Source organism: Camponotus vicinus, unplaced genomic scaffold, assembly GCF_025532165.1.
Source record: "Camponotus vicinus isolate PSW18456_S1 unplaced genomic scaffold, iyCamVici1.0 SCAF_7, whole genome shotgun sequence".
NCBI lineage: Eukaryota > Metazoa > Arthropoda > Insecta > Hymenoptera > Formicidae > Camponotus > Camponotus vicinus.
This window is the reverse complement of record NW_028141979.1, coordinates 6,605,515-6,621,086: the sequence shown is the minus strand read 5'-3', so window position 1 is coordinate 6,621,086 and position 15,572 is coordinate 6,605,515. Positions and strand designations below refer to the sequence as shown.

Genomic DNA, 15,572 nt, shown 5'->3' with positions numbered 1-15,572 from the left:
GATTAAATGTGTATATCAACAAAATATTCGACGCCGTAATTTCAAGGCACGTCACTGCCTGTACATGAAGTGATGAAAAAAGCTCCGCTACTACTTCATGCAATATAACATTTTTTTACGGCGCAAAACAGCAGCTATCCTCTGGCGTCAAAAGACTTTCATGGAAGATTTAAGATCAGTTTTTTATATTAAAGCCAACATTGAGGTACTGGGGCTGTCACGCGAGGCCCGCGTTAAAGCCGGCTGCAAATTTAACTCGCCTTTATATTTCTTAAAGCTCCGGGACTTAGAACCGCCACGGCGCGCGTTTGCGGCCACGCAGATTCGGAATAAATTACTGTAAGGGACTGGAAAATACGTTCTTTTTACAGCTGCCGCAGAGTCGAGATATCGCGTGATCGCCACATATCTTAATGAAAATGCGACACTCGGTGCAAGGCATCTCGGTGCGATGTCGCTCAATCGCTCTAAGACTCGCAACGTCACAAGTGTATTAAATATAGAGCGTATTAAATATAGAGAATATTATTTTCTCTAGTGAGAATTGATTTCACATCCCCAATTTTATGGTGAATTAATTTTATGGTGAATTAATTGCATATAAAATAGGAGATTTTTCAAAAAAATTCTTCGTATCATTAGTCTTTCAGAATCAATATTCACTTGCAAAAAAACAATTATTAATTTTCACAAGTAATCTTATTGAATTATTTTTGTTCTTGTGCATTAATGTATCTGCATGTATATAGATATTTCTAAATCATAAATAAATATTTTAAATTTTTTTAATATGACTTTTATTGTCAATCAACATTCATTTCATGATTATCTACAACAATGAAATTTGCATTCTCTTAAGACACAAGAAGACTGATGCGTAATGAATCTCAGATAGTACTAATTATATACGTAATTACTATTCTATAAAATCTTTTTACGGAGTAGGAAGTTTACGGAGTATCTGAAAATATTACGTTAAATATGAGAAAACAATCGAATTACAGTTTATACAAGTAAATTATCACATTAAATATGAGAAAGAGCTTCGAAAACGATCGAATTATAATTTATATGAGTGAACACAAATGCAAATAGAGAATTGAATAATTCACTTCCTTGCAGGAACGGGATTGACACAGCTGGATCTTTCCCAAAATTCGCTGAGTAGTGTCCCATCCCATGCATTGCGAGACCTCCATCATCTCCTGATTTTGAATTTGAACCGTAACAAAATCACAGCCATTCACAACAAGGCTTTCGAAGGTCTCGATACACTTGAAATCCTAACGATGTATGAAAACAAAATATCTAGTATAGAGCCAGATGCATTCAAAGGACTCGATAAGTAAGTTTCTTCCACTATCTGTATATTGCGAGGTCTAAGAAAATGAAAATAGAATCAAAAACTCTTTTTTATTTAACACTATAAAACAATATAAAAAGAAAAAAAATATTTAAAATTATATTTGCTTAGTTAATAGCTAATAAGATTATGCGAATTAAAAATAAAAACCAATATTCCAACTATAATATTCTAATTATAAAAAAATAAGAGTGGTTTTTTAAATTTCGCGTTTTTAGCCGGAGACTCAAGAGGCTTAATTTAGGCGGAAACGAACTTACGAGGATCCCAACTCAATCTTTAAATACGTTAGATTTGTTGAAGAAATTAGAATTGCAAGAAAATCGCATAACAACCATAGAAGAAGGCGATTTCGAAGGTAAAGCATCGAGTATTGAATTTATTTTACAAAACGTATTTTTTTTTTAATATCTCTTACGAGACTTATTTCAAAACATACATAATATCTTAAAAACACATGTTGCAAAAACATATTTTTACAATTAATTCTCCGATTCCTTTTTGCATAACGACTTCAATTTCGATTAATCAACTTTTTTAATCTATCACACGCATTCGATTTACAGACACAAATAAAACGACTTTAATGAACGCACATGTATTACAGATGTTTCATACAATTAAATGAAATGGACTCATCGACAAAACGTTTTGCCCTTTCAGGATTGAAAGCACTCGATTCATTAGGATTGGCGCACAATCACTTGCGCGAGGTCCCGGCGCGTGTATTCTCCCATTTGACGCAATTAAATTCTTTGGAACTCGACGGAAATCAAATTACCCATGTGGATCCCAATGCATTCATCGGTTTAGAAGGTACACTGTAATTATAATTTAAATAGTTATTTAATTCATTGACCCTACATATATACGGGTGAATTTAAAATGTTTAAATTATTCTTCTTCTTTAATTATTATTCTTTATAATTTTTTAATTAAATAAAACATTAAAAAATTTAACAGCTCAATGTGTAAGAAATTATTATAAGAGATATATTATCTGTTGTATATTTGAAAAATATAAATAACTGTCACGTTACATTTTATTTATATTTATCAAATAGTTTAAATTGTATACACATCACATCGAGAGATAAATCGTTCCGATACTCGATTTCAATACAGTCGCGGAATTCGCGCGATCTTATGTTTATTGTACCGTGAAATTCTCGCGGTCTTTGCAGATCACGTTCTACTTTATTTATCGTTTCGAATGTCACAACTGCTTAGCATTTAAATTTACCGTGTGCCACGACCGCTCGTCGTGTACCGCGATGCAATCGGTTCCCTTTGGATGTGGATATAAACGAGCAAACGACACTTTACAAACAACCCTTCATCTTGCTACATCCCATAAACACGAACTCGAATATCAAGATAGTATTTCGACAAAGCGATATTCCACGCGAGTGAACAGTATTGACATTTTCGACGATTCGGTCGAGCAACACATTGCTAGCTTTACGATCGATAAGACAAATGATTTGAAATCGAATAAACGCTGTTATGAACAAATTTAAATTAAATATTTGTTTGATATTGAGTTAAATATTTTTATATTTGATATACCAAATATTTTATCGTTAAAAATATCGTATTATCATTATATATTTTTATTTTTCTTAAAATCTTTTTTAAATCAAAGATTAAAATATATATCATATGATAAATATAATTTACATTAGAAATAAATATTTACACATGTACATTTTGAATCACATATATATTTATAATTTTTTTTATTTAGCTCTTTATCATCCAAAAATAGGAAAAAATTTTTTATTTAGATTGCATGTTGTATTTCGTTATGACGGATCCAATTAGAGCTTTCGATTAAGGTATTTGATTCACACTTGAGTAAATTTTTCTCGATTGATTATTTATTCGCTGCTACGAGTTTGATTTGATTATAACTAACTACAATCCATCCAAAGAAATTTGTTTGAGCATGTCATAACTTTCAAAGATTGTTATTGATGCTTCTTATATAATTCTTACGAAGTTATCTACTGCGAATTAGATTGCTGTCTCTTACATTCGTCCTAATATATATATATTTCATATTTTGCACGACTGTTTTAATTACGTTATGTCTACCATTAAACGAGAAAATCAATTAACTCTTTCACAAGGAATCTGATAAACAAGAAAATTTAACGAGACATTTTGGAATAATTAATCTTATCTTCGCATCCCTTAAATATTAATGTTCTGTTTAATATATTCTTTCTCGTAATCTTCAATCTTTCATTCCAGAAAATTTACAATATTTACGATTAGGAGATAATAATTTACATTCGGTACCGAGCGACGCTCTACGACGTTTGCATCGCTTGCGTCACCTTGATTTGCGAGCAAATAATATTACTTCACTTCCGGAGGACGCTTTCACGGGCTATGGAGATTCCATCACTTTCCTTAATCTGCAGAAAAATATGTAATATTTTTTTCTCCCATATATTGAGAATTTAAGTCACATTTAAATCAATTTATTGTGCATTAAAAATTAATTTCTTACAGTTTGATATAATAATCCATAATTGTTAGCATGAAATATGCTGAAAAGCTTTCTTTAGCATATATAAAATATTCTGCATCATCACATTATCTTTTCAGGATTAAAGTTCTTCCGCCTCTGGTATTCGACAACCTTAATTCGCTGGAAACTTTGAATTTGCAAAACAACAAGCTCCAACATATCTCAGAAGAAGTCATAGAAAGTATCGTTGACACTTTACGCCATATTGATATAACAGGTAACATATATGTCTCTTTTATTGTCAAGTAAACAGTATAAATTTGATGTGAGATAGAAGGAAAAATAGAAAATAATCAATGAATAAAATAATAATTTAAAAAATAATTATTTCAAATAATTATTTCATATAATTGCGATCATTTAACTAAAAACTCTCATTTTTATTGTCAAGATTGCGTCTTATCAAACTCATCAGATTACTTTTCGAGTGTTAATAGTTTCATACATTTCGCGCAACTTTACTCGTTTTTATCTCTTTTCCTTTCCATTTCTCTTTTACACAGATAATCCAATAATTTGCGACTGCGATCTACGATGGTATTCCATATGGCTCGGGAATCTACGCGACAAGGACGACGAGATGATGTCAAAGAAGCGAACGATCTGCACGATGGTTTCGGAGCATCGCGAGTACTCCGTGCAGAATATTCCGCTCGAGAGGATGGGTTGCGTAGGCAAAAATGCCGGTAAATACTCGTCGTCGGGCACCGGATGTAAAACGTATGTCGACGCGACGTTACCGATGTTGCTTCTCGTTGCCGTTTTGGTGTAAACCCGGCGAAAGTGCGCTACTTCGCGATTACAATACCATAGACTTTTCCTTTCGACGCCAACGAGACGGGATTAACGATTACGTTTAGCATCAACGTTTGCATTAAGCGTCGCGAATCATGATGAGTTTTCGGTTTCGTTATTCAAGTTTAATGAGAGAGAGAGAGAGAGTGACTTTTCATGACACGAGAGATTTTCCTCGCTTGTTTCCCTCCTTTCCTTTCGAGGTAATCGTGACGCGATAGCGGAGACGTGTCACGATTCCGCGATCAACATCTTCGTCGACGTAAGCCAGTCTTTTGTAGAGAAACCGAAGTGAAACTTTACCATCGTGCGCGCAATAATTTAATATACTCATAGTGAGTTGTGGCCTGTCATAAAAATGACGTAAGCGAGCTTCGATGCGAAAACTTGACGCATCATCACGACCGAATATGATAGATTTTAATCGGAGTCGGGTAAAAACCAGTTGACGAAGAAAGCTTCGAAGCACCATTACGGGAACGAATTATTACTACGGCTTGGTGTGACGGGAATGATTGATTTCTTCGAAAAAAAATCGCTCTCTTATTTCCCAGGAGCACAGAAAGACAGACGTCGGCTTCACGTACGGAATGACATATTAAACGTACATATAAATATATAGTTGATCACGTTTTGCTTTTCTTCTGTACAAACACGCGTCCATGCGATCGCACATGGACAATAATATCGCGTGTTGTAATTGCGACAATCGACTTCTCTTGAGAACTGAGTACTTTAAATTCTCCTGGATACCTTCCGCCGGGTCTTTTCACAAGATTTTTCCCTCTATCCGGATTATTGGAAAATCCTCCGATTTAGTCTATTGTCAGTTTGCCGAAACATTTAGATTTCAATCTAATTGTTTCTAAATTAGACAAGAGCTACAAGATGAATTAGTTTAATTTCAATGCTTAAGCATTGTCCGGAGCGCATCAAAGCAGACTGATTACATGAAAACTTGATCAACGCGGAACGATAGCAATTCACGAAACAATATTATTACTATTAAAAAAAAAGTAATCGTGGCGATAATTTCAGATCGCAGTATGTATCATGAGCAATCCCTTTCCAGTTGTCGAAATGATAATCACAAACGTTGGACGATTAGATAATTTTAATGACAGGACGGTAGAAGATATATTTGCTATGAGGGCGGATTTATTTCTGATAATATCACTGTTATTTATGGCACGCTCAGATGCTTTACGATCGAATCGCGCCCACCGCAGCCTGCATAGTAAGTGATAAAATAGCAGCGGTTTTCCTGCTGCTCGATAATTTGTCAGATTTCTATCGGAAGCAATATGTAATGGGATACAATAGCGATTTGACGTTACTTCATCTCGCACACTTCGATGGTACAGGATCTGAGCGGTTGCTAAGATCGAACGTCGATCGCGTGCGATCGACGAGTGGACCGAAGAATTCTCGCTCGCGAGAGGAACGCGCGAGGTTTCTTCACCGGAACGTTACATATCAGCATCGTTGCCAATTATTTCGTGGTTATCTGTTATTAAGCTCGCGGCGCGAGGCGTAGTATATTCACTAGTGGATTCGAGTGGCCGGAAGTCGATCGCCGTCAGGCGCGATTTCGCGCCGCTCGTCGTATACATATCAATACGTTCCTGTTGAACAATAGTCGGTGTTGCAAATAGTCGGCATTCTCCATGATGCTCGCAATTCATCCGTATGTCATGATCTCTTCCCGGAGACTTTCAAGCTAAATATCATTTTTTTATTCGTCGCCCAACAACTTCTTTAGTCGACAAATTATTCGAACGGATGCTTTTCATATTCATAAATTAAAAGAAATTATTAAAAATTATTGGAGCTTCTTGTTTAATTTTTTTTTAAATATAACTAGCTGTTTTATTAAGATGTGTTAATTAGATACTGTGGGAGGCTTGAAAAGAAATGATCGCGTGGAAAATGTATTCATACAACATATGTCAACATATGTATTCATACAACATGTCTTTTATCAACTTCTCCTTTGGAATGTCGCTGCATGACAGTCGCTAACATCTTGAGATCGTCCCGATACTTAATTCGATTCGCAAAGAGCCGACCGCACGAAATGAGATAACAACTGTGCTGATGACACGTAATACTCCCAGCAGGAAACCGACACTTGTCAAAGTGTCGGTAGAGCACAAACGCGGTTATTCAAACGCCTCGTTGCGTCCGCTTTATGACTCGGCTACTTCGCCGAGTTGCCATACATGTGCGCTAAAATTGCATCACCCTGCAAAAGGGAAGCGTCACATGCCACGCACGTGCTTGCGAGACAAACAATCATAGACGCGTAATTCCTGACTTGTATATAGGATATTTATCTTCCGTCTTGAAATAAATAATTTATGCTTGTATAGCGGAAGTAGATCGTGACATACGGAAATTAAGTACGCGTGCTTCGCTTCGAAAGATATTCGGCGAATGCATCCAACAATGCATTTCAGTGACGAATGCGTTTCTCAGAGAAGACGTATTCAGAGCGGGAAACCGATTGCGTAGGAGAGCGCTGTAGTTCATAGGGACGTAGTGCTGATCACAGTGCTAACGCGGAAAGTAATATGTGTTTTGCTATTCGATACGTATAATAAGTATAAAATAGAATTAAGCCTAAGGCATTATTGTAAGAAGAGCATGCCACGTGGCGGAATACTAAGGACACCTGTATGCGTTATATTGGCGCGTCCAGCCGAGCTTTTCGAAAGAGAAATTTCTTAGAGGACACTCTAATTCTTGGCTTCATTTCATAATTTTTGCTCGATTACAATAATACATCAAATGCAAACTTTTTTTTCATAAATGTACTATTTCGATAGCACAGTAAAGAGAACTTATACGTACAAAAATAAAATTTAAGAAAGAATGTATTAAATCCGATGATGATGACATGCTTTATATTTATCCCGTTCTAGATTGTGTAAATTTGATTTGTAACCGTTTTAAATTTATATAACTAGATCATCGTACATAGACTCTGTAAGAAATCGTGTGATATCTATAATTCATGAAAATATATTTAGAAAGTAAGATCTTCCCTTTCGAATGCTCAGGCAGGAGCGTGTGACGATATCACATACACACGTACACATATCATTTATACGCCCAAATTTACTTGTAAGATAAACTGATTAATTAAGTCGATTTAAGGCTTGACGAAGCTATAACGACTAAAGATCGTATACATATCGTGAACGTACGAGATTTAAGAGAATTTATTTGTTAACATATACATATATACATATATGTACGTTATATATAATATATATATTATTATGCATTATTATATGATCATAAAAGATATATATTATATACCTATATCTCTTATATATACATATATGCACTAGATGTTTTTTCTAAGAAGTTATATTGATAATGATATGAGCCGAGCATATACTGACGTTAAATAAAATAAGTAAAATCGATTTCCATTTAAATCTATTTAAATAGAAATGCCAGATTTATTATTTTATTCCTATTTCGCGCGCTGTTTTATCGTTAAATATTCTAAAATACAGAATATTTTCTTTTTCTCTAAATAAAAAATATTTATGTGATTGTATTGCTGTATATTAAATTGAAATAAGTTAAAATAAATAATTACAGATACGCCGAATACGATCCTCTGCAGGCCCTACATTTAAGCTTAGGATCCGTACAAGGCATATCTATATATATTCATTATCCACATTTCCCAAATTTTCTTTTTTTCACTTTTTATAATATAAAAAATGCATGCGCGAATAATCTAGCGTAAGATTATTTTTAAAAAATCTGTGTATAATTATAATTTTAAAAGGGAAAAAAGACGACAGTGTGTGAACGGCAGCAAGTTACAAAAAAAAGTTGATAGAAACGAAAGTAAAACTAGCGTAGTAGCATAATATTATATCTGAGTCGGAAGTTTGGTAAATACTTTTATTTTTATTGTAACAATCGATAAAGAACGCATTTGAAATATAACGAGGAAACCTTTTTCGGATGATCTTTCTATATTTCATGTTCCATTCGATTATTCCCTGATAGCGTTCGATATCATACATTTTTATTTCTTTACTATTTTTAAATTTGAAATAAATTTTTTTTTTCGTCACTAAATTAATAGAACGAATGTACATCATCATGACGATATTTTTTCAGATTCGCTTAATTTAATAAACATTAATTCGCCGAAAAACTTCCGGCTCGGGCGCGTTAGAATATATCTTTAGGCAACTTTTAGAGCAAAAACGGGATCGCGTCCAGTTCGCATGGTCTTTAATCCTTTCGCTGCTAAATATCACGATGGCATACTGTTAAAATGCTCTAATTACCGTGCTGTATTTGCGTAACGCACGTACAATTATCTACACGCTCTACATCTTATTGAATAATGATCGAGCAGATCAAGAGGAGATCAGATCTCAGAACACAAGCAATGCGTAGATTGGGTATTTGCATTTCACATGTCAGGGATCGCAGCATCGAAAGGATTACAGACATATCTTCGGACACCGAGCCCGCAGAACCATATCGAGACATATCGCTGAGAGACGGTGCCGGCCTCGTCGGGCGCGCCGTTTATTATTACTAATTATTATAAGCGGATATTTTTGTACAGCGTCTTACAATGTGGTCGGATCGTTGCCGGCACGCCCGACGGGCGCACCTGGCCCCTCTATTTACTTCATTTACTAGCGCGTGATACCCTGAAGAGACGCGTAGACGCGTATGCTGCGTACGCGCATAGACGATATACATATACATATATACATACATACATACATATATATTTATATATGTGTGTGTGTGTGCGTCAACGAGACGTGTAAACGAAATTACCGACGGTCCCACTCGGGATCCACCCGCGCGTAAGGACGATAAACGGAGCTTAACTAACTATTGATCGAAGGATAATATCTTTGTAACCTCAGTGCTCTCGCTCACACGTCGCTTCCTCGCACGACTCGAGAAACCTCGTATCTGTGTTAACACGTACTCTCAATATGCATGTATTGCATTAACACGACATGCATCACACACGACACACACGTTGTAATCTTACGGAGCATTTCATCCCCTCTTTTCTCACTGTCTTCTATTTAAATGAAAAAAAGAGAAAAAAAACCATCGTAATTCTTACGTATATAAGAAGTAAAGTTCGTGTGAAAAATTAGACAGAAGGACTAGTTCTCTCTCTTGTCAATCAATGTACACATACATATATATATATGTAACATATATATATATATATATATATATATATATATATATATATATATATATATACATTTCTCGGCGTAAATGCTCTTACAATTAGACAAAGATACGTATTACTGTTGTATACAACACGTACCTAAACGAACATACGCATACAAGACTAAATCACGCCTAATGTTATATCGATGTTACATATATGATACACACATACACGAACTTCGTCTGTATATGTCTATACATAATGTTATATATATATATATATATATATTGTCATATGATATGATATAACTATTACGTGATATGTATGTATTATGAAGCATTTCTCCCCTATCGACCCGCGACTCGGGCATCTACTCAAATTCTAATGTCTATATGTCATTGTTTATTATATCGTTAATGATTATTACGTGTATATGTGAAACTTTCAATTGAATAAAAATGACATAAGCAAACGCTTATTCATTATCACCATACCTTTTACTTCGCTTATTCGTTATCATCTGTATCTTTTACTTTGCTAATTAATGTATAAAAAAATCGTGTTTTAGCAGATTTTAATAAATACTCATAATTATATAGTAAAGAATATTTATCTTGTCTCAATTACTAAATTTAATTAATCTTCGTTAATGATCTCAAATTATATATGTATTTTTATTCACATAATGGTATCTATATATTGCGTTACTATTTAATTAAAATGCGAATATATGACAATTCTCGAGGTTCCTCTTTAGTAAGGATGCATAGATAATCAATACGGAATATGTATATCGACAAGTAAATAAGATAACATTAATCAATGTCGTGTGCAGGCAAATTGCCATTCTAGATTCGATAAAATATTCTAGACTGTGTCAATTGAATTGCATCGTAGAAATTATATGTGTGTTCGACGTGTAATATATCAAAGATATATTCTGATTTTGCTCTGGATATGAAGTATTCATTATTTATAACTTTCAATATTTTCTTCTGTTCGTTTCACTTAAATTTCTTAATAAAAGAATTACGTAAATATCAAACTAGAATCAGAATGAAAAAGCATAGTAAATCTTTATAATTATTATAAATATTATTGTATATTTATAAAAATAATCATTAATAATTATGATAAATATTTATATAGTTAAATAAAATCGTTTTTTATAAGATATTTAATATTTACTTATTAATTTAAAATTTACTATATGTTTTTTTTTTCATTTATTTAATTGGAAAAAATGTTGTAACTTATTAAATATATATTTCACATTTCTATTTAAATATATTTGTAATATAATCTCCTCATTAATACTTCATTATGTTTCGTTATATTTTATTTCAATTATCGCGTACACAAAATTGTACAAATAAAATTTATTCTCCTTTTTGAATCATTGAGTTTATACAATTTTTCTTTGTCTATCAATTTAAAAACTTTTAAGTGATCAGCAGCATAAAATCAATAATCATTTATTAACAATTACATATTGTTTTAAAGTAGATATAATTAAATGCATTCTTTTTGCATGTCGGAAATTTCTAGCAACTACGATTCTATGCAGTGTAGATAAGTTATTTGGATTAGATATCGTTATTTAATACTTCAAGAATCAACATTTTCTAATAATAAAATTCTAATAAGAAAATGTGATCGACGAGAGAAGTATGATTAGTGAATTAAAAATCGTTAATTGTTACGTGACCAAATTAAACGTTTTTTTTCTTCGACAATATATAATGATACAAAAGTATCCGAGTATCAAAAAGCTATATTTATTGAACAATAATATATCTCCTTGAGAAGAGCTATATTTATTATTTTCCAAATATCGAGTGCTTATATATCCTGCATGATGTTAGTTATCATTTTGTCCGGAAATCTTGGTTTATTCCAAACATAATTATATTTGGCTAACAGCCCACTTTCACGTAGGTTAATGTCAAGAACACGCAGTAAGTTACGATAATAGTATTGTGTAATTTGAAGAAGAATCAAGAGAAGAAAAATAAAAATATAAATAAAAATAATATTGTAAAAATATCCTGATATCCTCAAACTCATACACAGTTTGCACAACATTTATATATATTAATACGTTACATTTCCTGTTTAAATTTATTTCATATAATTATAGGAAAAAACTCGCATTTTTTAATCTACAAGAAATTTATATTAGAAATTTCAATTAAAACATTTTCATAATTCTGTTAAAATAACATAACAATTCTATTAAAATAACAATTGTGATTTGCTTGTTAATATCATAATTACTCAGTGTTTCAAAAATAAAGCTATAGAAAATCAAGTAAATAAAACAACATAAAAAAAATTATTTTGGAAATTATAGATAAATGTGTGCCTAAACAAATATGATAAAATCGAAATGATCGATGAAAATTTGCGCTTTTAACTGTCCTAAACTTAGCAATCTTCAATGAATCGTTTATTATGGTAATGAAACGATTCCCCGTATCTAAAATTATTTTTAGCTATTAGATCAGTAGTTCGATTTAACATCGAAGCTTTATCTGATTGGCTAGTAAGGATTAACATACATATATCGAGGTTAAAGGTAGAGTTGCCAGATAATTTTTTCACGTACGAGCTGTCGGCAATCCACTGCAATCCTCTAAAAGGATGCAATGCCAATGACAAACCGCTATATGTACGATACGCTTTGCAACGTATAATCGCTTTCATGTTCGCGAATAGTTCGTTATGTGCGGGGGAATCGTTTCGCTATAATGCAATCATCTACGTCATACAAAGATAATATCAAACATATCACAAGAGAGAGAGAGAGAGAATTCTCTCCCAGATTCAAGTCATTTTCGAATGTGAAATTAAATAATATTAGCTATACTATGATTTTTTTATTATTAGGAAATTGTTAAAATATTTTTCTTAATGAAGGAATAAATAGAAAAAAACATCTAAATTCATAATTATAAATCATAATTAAAAATTCATAATTGTTTTTTAAAATCTGTTATTAGAGTAATTCTGAAGAGATAGGAAATCTTTCTTTCTCTCTCTTTAACATTATTAAAATATAATATATTCATACAAATATGAAATTACCATAGAATCCAAGTAGAATTCAGGTAGAATCCAAGAAATCCTACAGTATATCTGATGTTATAAAATTTATTTTGCTAAGAAATGTAAAATTATAACGTTTAAATAAGTGTAGATATTATTTATATATTTATAATAATTTTTTAAAATAATGGTATATTTTTTTAACTAGACAAACGTTCACTCAATTGCGTGAGCATGGTAATTGTTTCGTGAGGGTACAGCCGTGAAAGTGTCCTAAATAAAAATCTTTTTATAGCGAGTTCGGTTCGATACATGTGATTGGTGATGATCTATTGACATCGATTGTAGGTGTGCGTCTATAGTATCGCTCTGCTAATTAATTTACGACAGCTCAGTACAATTCTCTCGCTAGAACAGTGAGTTAGCCGTAATTGAAAAAAGTTTAAGCTTGTTAATTGTTTTATGATTAATTTGACAGTCTCACTAGAACAGAGCAAACTTTAACGATATGGTAATTATTATAAACTTATATAAAATTACCTAGAAACTAAAAATACTTAAATTATAATTAGTTATTATAGTGTTTTTTTCGCGTTGTATTGTTAATAATATATGTTTTTTTTAAACATTTGTTCGTAATATTGTAGGAAGAAATTCAGCTTAGTAAGGATCAAATATCTCGTAAGTGCACTTATATATTAAAGCGATATTATTTTTGTGATACAAACTCTCCGAATATAATGTGATGCGATAATGTGATCCAATTTGCAGTTATTGTTAACAATTGCAATAAATGTATTTAGACATTCGGTATCTAAAAAGTTAAAAATAGTATTTTTGAATAGATTTAAAAATGGCATTCGAGGCATTCGATCACGAAAAGAAAGGAAGTATAGGTACGGACAAGGTAGGCACAATTTTCGAAATGCTTGGCCACCAAATAAATTCAGAGGAACTTAATGGAATTATATATGAAGTTGATACATGGGGTAAGTATGTATATAATATGAAAAAGCCAATCAAAAGAAAATATAATTATATTCGTCAGCTATGCATCCTAAATATTCTCATTTTAAACAATAGTAGATTATGTCTAATAGTAGATTATATCTATTTAAAAAATATAAGATTTTTTATTTAAAATATAGTGTAAAAATGTGCAAATTCTTGTAAAATAATTACGGAAAATTTATTTTTTAAATAAATAAGGAATTCGCGCGTGCGAAAAATATAAACATTACAAGAAATTAATCGTAAATCATAACTCTCATATTGGATATTTATTTTTAGGGAGCGGGGAATTAAAATTCGAAGAGTTTTGCCAGGTAGCATCGCACTTCCTCGAAGAGGATACTAATACTGAAGCAATACAAGAAGAATTACGAGAAGCATTCCGATTATACGACAAAGAAGGCAACGGTTATATTACAACCGACGTATTCAGAGATATCCTTCATGAACTGGACGACGCGTTATCTCCGGAGGAACTAGATATGATTATAGATGAAGTAGATGCTGACGGATCTGGCACAGTCGATTTCGATGGTGAGAGATCTTTTGTGCACAGGTGCTATTCCACTTCGTCTTCGCAAACCTGACTATAACCTGGCGTTTACATTACAGAATTCATGGAGGTCATGACAGGATAAATTATGATTTTGGCACCGCGCGGATGCATCGTCTATCGCCCACATATCAGACAACGTGCCTGTACAAACAGACAAGCTGAAATCTCTTCAAAATTATATATGACGCTAGCGCAATATAATCGTTTATCATAAAAGAGGTCCGTCGTAAAAATTGTTTTTTCTTTTTTTTTTCTTAAATAAAATACGTGATTCAAGAGTTTTAATTGATGGCTAATCAACGGGTAATCGAAAATAAATTTAAAAATTTCTTAATAAAATAACATGCATAGAATATAGCCATGTCAAACATAAGTTTATAGATAAAAATCAATATCTTTGAAATAATAATTAAATTAGAATAATAAGATTATATTTAAATTGATAATTATTAATTTACCAAAAGTCATAATTGAATAAAATACTTTGTCTACATGATATGTAACTATGTATGTATATATTAAATGAATATTTAAGTTTAAATGAATTTGAATACATGCCAAATAAAATATCGATTATATTATAAAATCATATATAAAGCAAATCATATATAAAGCAAACGAGTGAGATTTATTCCAATAAATTCCGATCAAACAAACTTTAATGCATGAGATGTTAATTACTTCTTTCCAAAATTTCAAAAAAATATAAACATGCAATTTTAATAAAAACTTGATAATTATTTTTTTCTTTATTTTACTTTACTATTTTTTTTATTTTATAACAAAATTCATTAGTAATTAAAAACACAGTAAAATATGATTTTATTTTATTTATTATACATTTTAACAATATTTGAATCGCAGTTTAAAACTTATTGATAGGGAAATATATAGAGAAATTAATATCTTATTTTTTTAATATGCTATTTCAGTGATTGAAAAAGTGCACATGTGCATTCTGTAATTCTCTGTAATCTCTCATTATTATAAAGAGCTTATAATTATAGTTGCAATCAATACAAGATGTTGCACCTGAAAATACATGCTCGCGTGTTGGCAACTGTAATAGCAC

General features: G+C 31.9%; 2 protein-coding genes and 1 long non-coding RNA gene across 9 annotated transcripts in view; 2 read left to right on the top strand and 1 right to left on the bottom strand.

Moving 5' to 3' along the window:
• Positions 1-8,688, top strand: part of LOC145975146 (uncharacterized) — a 99,299-nt gene extending 90,611 nt beyond the window's left edge. For all 7 annotated transcript variants that reach the window (XM_083105396.1, XM_083105397.1, XM_083105395.1 and 4 more), the window contains 6 exons: positions 1,123-1,345; positions 1,582-1,721; positions 2,027-2,179; positions 3,620-3,800; positions 3,980-4,119; positions 4,406-8,688. In XM_083105396.1, coding sequence (XP_082961522.1) covers positions 1,123-1,345; positions 1,582-1,721; positions 2,027-2,179; positions 3,620-3,800; positions 3,980-4,119; positions 4,406-4,674 — 1,106 coding nt within the window. In that variant the 3' untranslated portion in view covers positions 4,675-8,688. The remainder of the gene's footprint in view (positions 1-1,122; positions 1,346-1,581; positions 1,722-2,026; positions 2,180-3,619; positions 3,801-3,979; positions 4,120-4,405) is intronic.
• The window catches only part of LOC145975008 (uncharacterized), a 75,383-nt gene that overhangs the window by 39,569 nt on the left and 20,242 nt on the right, over positions 1-15,572 (bottom strand). The window lies entirely within an intron of this gene.
• Positions 13,310-15,102, top strand: LOC145975150 (troponin C, isoallergen Bla g 6.0101-like). Its single transcript, XM_083105406.1, has 5 exons — positions 13,310-13,444; positions 13,581-13,614; positions 13,779-13,922; positions 14,224-14,478; positions 14,557-15,102. The coding sequence occupies exons 1-5, from the start codon at positions 13,442-13,444 to the stop codon at positions 14,580-14,582; spliced, it is 462 nt and encodes a 153-aa protein (XP_082961532.1). The 5' UTR covers positions 13,310-13,441; the 3' UTR covers positions 14,583-15,102.